Raw genomic sequence first — 11,112 nt, forward strand, 5'->3', positions numbered from 1 at the left:
AATGGTTAAAGAATTTTCAAGCCAAAATACCTTCATTTTCAGGCAATCTATTTAAAGGTTTATCAAAATGTGGGTCTTTTCCCTAAAAGGCTTTTATGCAGACTTAAGATTTATCACAATAATTCATGTAAGTTCATTTCAGTTATTCAAACTTTCTTTAATGCTTGTAATATGGATCAATTCTTTTATATAGGTTGCAATTCCTATACCATTACTCACCACTCATAAGTAACTGTATATTGATTAATTCCCATTACAGGCTTTTATGCCTAAAACTTATCATCATCAAAAGGCTTCTAAGAATGGATCAACTTTTTTTATACAGGCTTCAGTGCCTAAAACATTAATCATCACTCAAAGGCATCTGAGTATTAATCAATTTTCATTATAGGCTATGACATCATCATCACCAAAAGGCTTCAAAGAATGAATCAATTCTTCTATACAGGCTTCAATTTCTTTGCATTATTCATCACCAAAAGGCTTCTAGGTATGAATCAATTCCCATTACAGGCTTTTATGCCTAAAACATTACTTATCACCAAAAGGCTTCAAAGAATGACTCAATTCTTTTATGGAGGCTTCAATGCCTTAACATCATTCATCACCAAAAGGCTTCTAAGTATGGATCAATTCACATTACAGGCTCTTATGCCTAAAACATCATTTATCACCAAAAAGGCTTCAAAGAATGAATCAGTTCTTTTATACAGGCTTCAATGCTTTTACCTCATTATAAATGCACCATTCATTACCAAAAGGCTTCAGAGAAATATTCAGTTTTTTATACAGGCTTCAATGCCTCTGCATTATTCATCACTTAAGGCTTCTAAGTATGGATCAATTCCTATTACAGGCTTTTTGACTAAAACATCATTTGTCACCAAAAGGCTTCAAAGAGAATAAATTCTTTTTATAAATGTTTCAGTGCCTTTACATCATTCATCACCATAAGGCTTCTACGTATGGCTCAATTCCTATTATAGGCTTTAATGACTAAAACATTCATTATCAAAAGGCTTCTAAGAATGGATCATTTTTTTTTTATAGAGCCCTCAGTGTAGGATTTCATGAATGCATATCACTCATCACCAGGATCAGTCTTCAAATTCAGGTTACACACCTGCCTCATCATCATCACAAAATTGCTTTCAATAAGCAAAGGCTTTAAGAAAGGATCAATCGTTTTGTCCAAAATTGCAGGGATTTTTTTAAATGGCCTTGCCTCGATTTTCCAATCAATCTCACCAAATGCTTCTTAAAGAAAGGAATCCAATCTTCAAATGGTTTTAAGGAAAAAATTTCAATTGCCTTTCCTCCATCAATCCACCCAAATGGCTTCTAAGAAAGGATCAATCTTCAAAAGCAGGATTTTATGCCATGCCTCGGTTCAAGTCTTCAAACCAAAATTTTGACTCAAAAAAAGGAACCCAAACCTTCAAAATGCAGGAATTTTATGCCTTGCCTCATAAATCAATTCACCAAATGGTTCTAAAGAAAGGCAATTTCAAATTTTCCTTCAAAAGCAAGGAAATTTCAATCCTTGCCTTTCCATCAATCATCACCAAATTGGCCTTCTAAGGAAAGGATCAATCTTCAAAATCAGGTTTTAGCCTGCCTCATCAATCATCACCAAATGGCTTCTAAGAAAGGATCAATCTTCAAATGCAGGATTTTATGCCTGCCCTCAATCATCACAAATGGCCTTCTATCATCTTCAAACATGTGCCTAAATTTTCCATTCATCACCAAATGGAAGGACATCTTTCAGCAGGATATGGCTGCCTCCATCAATCATCACCAAATGGCTTCTAAGAAAGGATCAATCTTCAAATGCAGGATTTTATGCCTGCCTCATCAATCATCACCAAATGGCTTCTAAGAAAGGATCAATCTTCAAATGCAGGATTCATGCCTGCCTCATCAATCATCACCAAATGGCTTCTAAGAAAGGATCAATCTTCAAAAAGCAGGATGTTATGCTGCCGTCGTCAGTCTATCACCAACTGACTTTCAAAACAAGGATACCACCTTCAAAATGCAGGAATTCATGCCTGCCTCATCATCATCACCCCCATGGCTTTCTAAGAAAGGATCAATCTTCAAAAGCAGAATTTCAATCCTGCCTCATCAATCATCACCAAATGGCTTCTAAGAATGACAATCTTCAAATACGGATTTCATGCCTGCTCATCATCAATCACCAACCATGGCTTCTAAGAAAGGCATCAATCTTCAAATGCAGGATTTATGCTTGCCCTCATCAATCATTCATCAAAATGGCTTCTAAGAAAGGAATCATCTACAAGAGGCAGGATTTTTAAGTGCCTGCCTCATTAACATCACCAAATTGGGTCTAAGAAAGGATCAATCTTCAAGAGGCCAGGATTTTAGCCTGCCGATCATCAATCATCCAAATGTTCTAACAGGAATCAATCTTCAAGGCAGGATTTTATGCCTGCCTGCATCATTCCATTCAAACCAATGGCTTCTAAGAAAGGATCAATCTTCAAAGGCAGGATTTTATGTCTGCCTCATCAATCATCACCAAATGGCTTCTAAGAAAGGATCAATCTTCAAATGCAGAATTTCAAATCTGCCTATCAATCAAACACCGAAATGCTCTAGAAAGGATCAATCTTCAAATGCAGGATTTTATGCTTGCCTCATCAATCATCACCAAATGGCTTCTAAGAAAGGATCAATCTTCAAAGGCAGGATTTTATGCCTGCCTCATCAATCATCACCAAATGGCTTCTAAGAAAGGATCAATCTTCAAATGCAGGGGATTTTTATCCCTTGCCTCCTCACTTCATCACCAAATGATTCCAAGAAAGGACCCAATCTTCAGGCCAAGGGAATGGTTTTATTTTGCCTGCCTCATCAATCAGGCAACAACAAATGGCTTTTCTAGGATCAATCTTCAATTGCGATTTTATGCCTGCCTCATCAATCTCACCAAATGGTTCTTCCAAGAAAGGATCAATCTTCAAAAAGCAGGTTTATTTTATGCCTTTGCCTCAAAATTTTCCCCAATCAATCACCAAATGGCTTCTAAGAAAGGATTCCAATCTTCAAAAATGCAGGATTTTAATTGCCGCCCATCAATCATCACCAAATGTCTTCTAAGAAAGGATAATCTTTCAAATCAGGATTTTATGCCTGCCTCATCAATCATCACCAAATGGCTTCTAAGAAAGGATCAATCTTCAAAGGCAGGATTTTATGCCTGCCTCATCAATCATCACCAAATGGCTTCTAAGAAAGGATCAATCTTCAAATGCAGGATTTTATGCCTGCCTCATCAATCATCACCAAATGGCTTCTAAGAAAGGATCAATCTTCAAATGCAGGATTTTATGCCTGCCTCATCAATCATCACCAAATGGCTTCTAAGAAAGGATCAATCTTCAAATGCAGGATTTTATGCCTGCCTCATCAATCATCACCAAATGGCTTCTAAGAAAGGATCAATCTTCAAATGCAGAATTTCAATCCTGCCTCATCAATCATCACCAAATGGCTTCTAAGAAAGGAATCATCCTTCAAAAAGCAGGATTTTATGCCTTGTCCTTCACTCACTCATCACCAAATGGTTTCTAAAAGTGATCAATCTTTAAATGCAGATTTTTTAATGCTGCCATCATCAATCATCAACAAAATGGCTTTCTAAAGAAAGGATCAATCTTTAATGCCAGGATTTTATGCCTTGCTCCATCAATCATCACCGAAATGGTCTTCTAAGGAAGATCATGGCTTCAAATGCAGGATTTTATGCCTGCCTTCCTCAATCAATCATTCAACCAAATGGTCTTCTAAGAAAGGATCCATCTTCAAATGTCAAATGCGGATTTTATCCCTGCCTCATCAATTCATCACCAAATGTTTTTCTAAAATAAAGGATCAATCTTTAAATGCAGGATTTTATGCCTGCCTCATCAATCATCACCAAATGGCTTCTAAGGAAGGATCAATCTTCAAATGCAGGCTTTCAATCCTGCCTCATCAATTCGTCACCAACCAAATTGGTTTCTAAAGAAAAAATCAATCTTCAAAAGCAGGATTTTATGCCTGCCTCATCAATCATCACCAAATGGCTTCTAAGAAAGGATCAATCTTCAAATGCAGGATTTTATGCCTGCCTCATCAATCATCACCAAATGGCTTCTAAGAAAGGATCAATCTTCAAATGCAGGATTTTATGCCTGCCTCATCAATCATCACCAAATGGCTTCTAAGATAGGATCAATCTTCAAATGCAGGATTTCATCCCTGCCTCATCAATCATCACCAAATGGTTTCTAAGAAAGGATCAATCTTTAAAATGCAGGGATTTTTAATGCCTGCCTCATCAATCATCACCAAATGGCTTCTAAGAAAGGATCAATCTTCAAATGCAGGATTTTATGCTTGCCTCATCAATCATCACCAAATGGCTTCTAAAAAGGAAAGGATTCAATCTTGAAAGGCCAGGTATTTTATGTCTGTGCCTCATCAATCATCACAAAATGGCTTCTAACGCTTAAGTTCAAAGTCGTCAAATGCAGGATTTCATGCCTGCCTCATCAATCATCACCAAATGGCTTCTAAGTAATGATTAGTCCTCAAATGCAGGTCATGTCATGTCACTCATTAATAAATGGCTTCTAAGTAAGGATTAATCTCCAAAGCGCAGGTTACATACCTTCAATATATTTTGAAATATCATTTGATCAAAGCCTAATGCCCCAGTAGCTTGATTTCGTTTTTTGTTTATTAAACTATTTTTAATATTTTTCATATTTTTCATAGTTTTAAAATTATTTTTAATGTTGATCAAAGTCTTTTGCATCATCCCTGAATAGATGAACACAAAGCAATGAGTTATGGTCGAAAAATATCACATTCTTAAAAGATTCCAAATGTAAGATGTCTCAAAATCCTCTATCTTGAGGTTTTGAAGTAGATCCTGCGTTTTGACCAAATTGGTCTGTGCTGAATTCAAATTGCAAAATCTGGAAATATTTTTTAATCGAAATTATCTGTATTCATAAATGTTAGGTGATATGAATCATAATTTTTTTATTTTTTTGTAGCAATCCACTGTACCAAAAACCTGAAGTTCTTACCTTTTCCAAATCTTCAACAGTTATAGTAACTAAAATAATAATAATAATAATAATAATAATAATAATAATAATAATAATAATAATAATAATAATAATAATAATAATAATAATAATAATAATAATAATATTATGTAATTGTATAAAAAATTCAATAATAATAAAAACAATTCCAATATTTTGATGTGAAAGGTACCCAGGTAATAAACGAAGCTAAGAAATAAAATATTGATTTAAATGTTTCTAATCTATCTCATCTTTAGTATGAGAAAGAGATTGGGACATAGGTAATGACAATCAAGGTAATAATTATTCAAAAATAAAATTCTAATGCTAAAAAACAACAAAGATTTTACAGACAGAGCATAAGATCTTAGTCATGAGATTGTAAACACAGTGTATAACACATCAGCGAGTATAACATGGTTAGCTTTTCTAGTTACGTAAGGTAATGAAAAAATGGATCAACAATTCTATAACAGATACTGAAGTAAAAATATAGTTCATCTGTGTGGATAGATGGTTGCTATTCACATTATGAATTGATAAAAAAAATGGTAAAAACAAATCTGAAATCTTATAAACACACTCTGTCAAAATATCATTTCCTCTGTAAATACTGTACAAAAAAAAGTTCAATAAAAATGCTTATATTTTTATAAAATAGAATTGATATTTTCACTGTCCTTCGTAACTTCATAAGAATATATATATATATATATATATATATATATATATATATATATATATATATATATATATATATATATATATATATATATATTCTTATTAGGGCTCCTTGTAACTGACTTGAGTGTGTGTGTGTGTGTGTGTGTGTGTGTGTATCCTGTCTCCAATAAATGGTCGTTAGTCAGCTAAGATTAAAGCTTTTATCTTGGAAATAACTTGAAGTATACAATACTACGAGTATCACTTTTACTCTTTAAGCTGTATAACCCCAGTTCTGAAGAACGGAAAACCTAGGCTTAGAGAAAGTAGAAATAAAGAAAGATTTATGTAAAAGAAATAAAAGAAGCAAAAGCAAACAAAGGATGATCAGAACTATGAGCCATTCTGTTCAGCAAACACATTGAACGAGTGAAAACGAAGATGGTAGACATCAGAAACTAGAAATTTCAAAGCACTCGAATTAAAAAAAGAAAGAAAAAAAACTGAAGATGAGAACCAGCAGACGGAGTAAAACTCATCCAGTTGAACTTATATTATAAAATAAGTTTGCAAGTCTTATTCTGTTCACCTTTTTATATAATAAGAATGATTAATCGTAAATAAGAATCATGGTGTCGAAGGGTTCGTTCTTTCACTCAAATTTCTTTAGTTACTGCTGAAATAGTTTTCTATAGAGTAAATAGAGAAAACTGTAGTTTTATGGGTAACTTAACAAAACGTAGTCTTCTTTTTTTTTCTTATAATGTTGTTTACCTATTTGGTGGATTCATATTACCAACCCCCTTTCTGTTATCCATACACCATCTCTCTCTCTATCCTTCGCTGGTGAGGGCGTGGTAAGGGAAGGATACACAGGGAGAAGCTATCTTGCTTAGTAACAAATAGAAAATAGATAAAGTTAATAAATCGATAAAAATGCATCAAAATGCAAGGAGAACCGTATTCTGGTAGTAATGCATTGCACAAATTGAGTAGAAAGTCAGATTATCCCAGCTCTCTTTTCTATTCTCGATATTTCTCATCTTTTTTAAGCTGGAACGAAAGATGAAACGTCGATGGAATCACATTTTCTTCCTTATTGATTCCAAAGTTTGTATGTTTCCTACCATGAGACTTTACACATAGTATAATAAAAGGCTTTTTAAAATGTTTATTTTCAACACTTTTATTTTTTTATCTTCTACACATAACACGGAAGGCTATTTTAGTTCTTCTCTTAAATATGCAAGAAAAACTTATGTTAATTACATCATTCCTAGTGTTCTCAATAGTGCAAGTCTCCCATTAGGATAAAATTTAAACAATACTCATAAAACGCAGGACTTGAATAAGCTTTGGCCTCCCTCAATACTTTCGTATTACCGAGTGTCGAAATTATTTCTGAAGCATCCTCAACCATAAACAGGCCTGACTTTCATCTCCGTAAATTTCAGGGAATAATTAAGTCCCCGGAAGGTTGCCCAGTTAATGCCGTCGGCGTAGGACGCGTGGAATCCTTGGTGTGGCAGGCCATTTAGGTTGGATTGGTGGCATTTGGCGTACCACCAGGCTCCCTGGAATCTGGAATAGGAAGGACGAATTCGTAAGATCATAATATACAGCATCCGACAGCAGATCTGCTAATCAGTCGTTTTCTTGTCATGGTGGGAAAACTGCCTGATTAACGAATTCACCAAATTATACAGCACTTTGACAACATGTTGGATATCTGTCTCGTCGGTTTGACACCAAATCAGAAGGTCCATTGAAGGTTAGAAGGAACAAATGTAATACACCATGTGGGATTTCGGTAATCATTTCTGTTCTTTATATACATAGTTTTCCTTCTTTAATTACATCCCCAAAGTTCATGTCTCCTCGTATGTTTGTAATGATAAAGTATTCAGAGGACGGACATACAGATTTCTGAATATTGCTTTAAAATAGAACCATTATTTGATCATATTCTAATGTAGATTTATTTGAAATGGACACACTTTTGTCATGGATACTATTTCTCTTATCATTCACTCAGATTTTAACCTTAAAGAAAGAGTTCTGTTAATCATCAGGGGGAAACAACAAGAAATTTAATGATAGTTTTTGTTGGAGGCAAGCTCCCCCACAAGTGATCTTGTTTGCAGTGAATAAAAGGGCTTATGACTCGTCTTTGTTGGAGACAATCTCCCTCACGAGTGGTCTTATTTCTGGCGAAACAAAAGGGCATTTGTGACTCATCTTTGTTGGAGGAAAACTCCCCCTCAAGTGATCTTGTTTGCAGTGAAACAAAAGGGCATTTATGACTCGTCTTTGTTGGAGGCAATCTCCCTCATGCGGCTCTTATTTCCAGTGAAACAAAAGGGGACCTCGACTCACTTCTTCGCACAGTTGCATGTACAGGTGTCAAGGTCGTAATCCGGAGCAGAAAACTTCTTCATGTTTTGGACGCTGAAGCTGTCTCCGGCAGTCCCGTCGTAACCTCTGACCTGTAGCATGTACTTCTCCTTCCTGCCGTGGACGTAGAAGAAATCATAGTTCGCGTACGTCGCGTTTCCCTCGTAATCAGACAGATCGAATCTGATAGCGTTCAGCGACTGGCCAGTAAGAGCGTGAATGACGTCGAGACCGAGCCAGAATTCGCCCTTGAGGTCACCGAAGCCCAGGGCGTACTCCATCCAAGTTCGGTAGAAGTTTTCTCTCTCGGGAGACTCGTCCGTCCTTCGTTGGATGACTGTCCAGCCGCCCCCTTCCGTCTCCATGTCACAGTAAACCTTATTAAAAAAAAACAAGAAAGGAATTTCAGATATATTTCCGCTGATTTGGGAAGAGAAAGTTGAAGAGAAATAAAAAATTGGTCTTACCTTGGGAAGATTTTATGTTTTCATTTGTCTGTTTTGCATTTTAATACATTCGTATCTATTTATTAATTTATCAATTTTTTTTTTAAATGAGTGAGATCTCTTCTGTCTGCATTTCCCTTTACATCCTCTTATTTATTCCCAATGAACGCCACGTTCTATGAAAGCTTGAATTTCAAGTTAATGGTCCCTTTGATGGGATTTTTCCAAATGAGTATGGTTCATCTTCCGAATAATAATAATAATAATAAATAATAATAATAATAATAATAATAATAATAATAATAATAATAATAATAATAATAATAATAATAATAATAATGTGGCTCCGTGGAGGAGTGGGTTAGGTCGTCAATAGACTTAAGTCAAGTTAAGCAACATTGGGGCTGGTCAGTCGTTGGATGGGTGACGCTCTCCTCTCGGCGTTGCATTCCTTGGGAAGGATCTTTACCATAATTTCCTCAGTCTACTCAGCTGTAAATGAGTACCTATCCCTGATGGGGTAGGGTCCAGCTATGGGTTAAATAGCAAAAACTCAGCAATGATGGAAATAAATGAAGGAATAAACGACAACGACGTAAATGGAACCTCTGGCAACAGAGGAGCTTCGTCCGGCAACCAGGTATTCAACCCAATTGAAGGGAAGACGGTCAGGTACTGGAGGTAGCATCCAGCAACTGATCACCACAACGACAATAATCAACAGGAAGAGATGGACAAGAGAAGAAAATAAGGAAAATATGGAGATGCTACATCAGAAGCAACCCGACGGAGAGAGGATATAGAAGAAGATTGGTCAACATCTGGAATGAGAGGAATAACACCCCCCAAACAGAGCAGAGGCTGGCAGACCAAGTAAGGAACATAAAGAAAAAAGAACTGGCTCTCCCCAACAGAAAGAGAAGAACTGGAAAGGGAAATGTCACACGACAACGAATTACACGAAGACGAACTGAGAGACGATGCCACAGAAGACGACAGGGAGGATGAGGTATCAAACAACGACACACGAAGAAACACCGACGAAGTAACAGAGAGGACGGAATGGGTAGAAAAGATTAGACAATGGATGGAGCCAGATACAGAGAGAACAAAGATCCCCTCCATGAAAGCCTACAACACCAAGAAATTAAGGGAAGGAAAACAAGTGAGGTCAATGAAATAATGGGCATAATACACACCACCAGTATCACAGAAACAAATAACTTGACATATGCAGGAGCAAGATTAGTAGCAGAACTGATGGGGATTCGAACACCAACACCACCAGCACAACCAACCCAACAGAAACCAAAACACCAACCTCCTTGGAAAAGGCGCCTGGAAAAGCAAATCATGGTGATGAGATCTGACTTGAGTAAACTGAAAGAGATGGCAGAAAAAGGCTAAGAAGCAAGAAAAAACAAGGGAGGAACTCAAACGAGAAATACAAAGTACAAGAGAGGGACTAAAAACAACAATAGAAGATGTAAAAACATAAGGCTAGAGGCCAAAGCACATAAGATCCAACGGTACATGAACAGGAATAAGGGATACCAACAGAACAAACTATTCGGAACCAACCAGAAAAGACTATACAGCCAACTAAGAGGGGAAGACAACCACCCACAAATTCCTGAAGCCGAACCAAGTAAGAGACTCTGGGAAAACATATGGAGCAATCCGGTATCATCACACAACAAACATGCAACATGGCTCCAGGAAGTCAAGGAAGAAGAAACAGGGAGAATAAAACAAAGATTCACAGACATCACGACAGACACAGTCAGACACCAAACTAAAGAAAATGCCAAACTGGAAAAGCCCCAGGTCCGATGAAGTCCATGGATACTGGCCTCAAAAACTTCAAGGGCCCTACACCCACGAATAGCAGAACAACTCCAGCATTGTATCTCAAATCACCAAGCACCCAAATGGATGACCAGGAAGAACATCCTTGGTACAAAAAGACAAGAGTAAGGGAAATATAGCCAGTAACTACAGGCCTATCACCTGCCTACCAATAATGTGGAAGTTACTAACAGGTATCATCAGTGAAAGGCTATACAACTACCTAGAGGAGACAAACACCATCCCCCACCAACAGAAAGGCTGCAGAAGGAAGTGTAGGGGCACAAAAGACCAGCTCCTGATAGACAAAATGGTAATGAAGAACAGTAGGAGAAGGAAAACCAACCTAAGCATGGCATGGATAGACTATAAGAAAGCCTTCGACATGATACCACACACATGGCTAATAGAATGCCTGAAAATATATGGGCAGAGGAAAATACCATCAGCTTCCTCAAAAATACATTGCGCAAACTGGAATACATACTTACAAGCTCTGAATAAGACTAGCAGAGGTTAATATCAGGAGAGGGATCTTCCAGGGCGACTCACTGTCCCCACTACTCTTCGTAGTAGCCATGATTCCCATGACAAAAGTACTACAGAAGATGGTATACAGAAGATGAATGCCGGGTACCAACTCAAGAAAA

The 11,112-nt window shown here is 36.8% G+C and overlaps 1 protein-coding gene and 2 long non-coding RNA genes across 5 annotated transcripts in view; 1 reads left to right on the top strand and 2 right to left on the bottom strand.

Annotated features, from left to right (window-relative positions):
- Positions 1-991: 991 nt before the first annotated feature.
- LOC135212960 (uncharacterized) lies at positions 992-3,214 on the bottom strand. Of its 3 annotated transcripts, none has more exons than XR_010314038.1 (3): positions 3,163-3,214; positions 1,615-1,681; positions 992-1,123 (listed from the first exon to the last, which is right to left on the bottom strand). It is a non-coding gene; the product is annotated as an uncharacterized LOC135212960 (long non-coding RNA). The 3 variants fall into 3 exon arrangements; XR_010314037.1 differs by lacking the exon at positions 3,163-3,214 and adding an exon at positions 2,942-2,955; XR_010314039.1 differs by lacking the exon at positions 3,163-3,214 and adding an exon at positions 1,916-1,968.
- Positions 3,215-3,900: 686 nt separating this feature from the next.
- LOC135212961 (uncharacterized) lies at positions 3,901-5,774 on the top strand. Its single transcript, XR_010314040.1, has 2 exons — positions 3,901-3,987; positions 4,548-5,774. It is a non-coding gene; the product is annotated as an uncharacterized LOC135212961 (long non-coding RNA).
- Positions 5,775-6,993: 1,219 nt separating this feature from the next.
- LOC135213246 (ficolin-2-like) overlaps positions 6,994-11,112 on the bottom strand; it is a 7,294-nt gene continuing 3,175 nt past the window's right edge. The window contains exons 2-3 of the mRNA XM_064247224.1: positions 8,151-8,545; positions 6,994-7,355 (exon numbers count right to left, since the gene is read on the bottom strand). Coding sequence (XP_064103294.1) covers positions 7,187-7,355; positions 8,151-8,545 — 564 coding nt within the window. The 3' untranslated portion in view covers positions 6,994-7,186. The remainder of the gene's footprint in view (positions 7,356-8,150; positions 8,546-11,112) is intronic.

Source organism: Macrobrachium nipponense, chromosome 42 (assembly GCF_015104395.2).
Source record: "Macrobrachium nipponense isolate FS-2020 chromosome 42, ASM1510439v2, whole genome shotgun sequence".
Lineage (NCBI taxonomy): Eukaryota > Metazoa > Arthropoda > Malacostraca > Decapoda > Palaemonidae > Macrobrachium > Macrobrachium nipponense.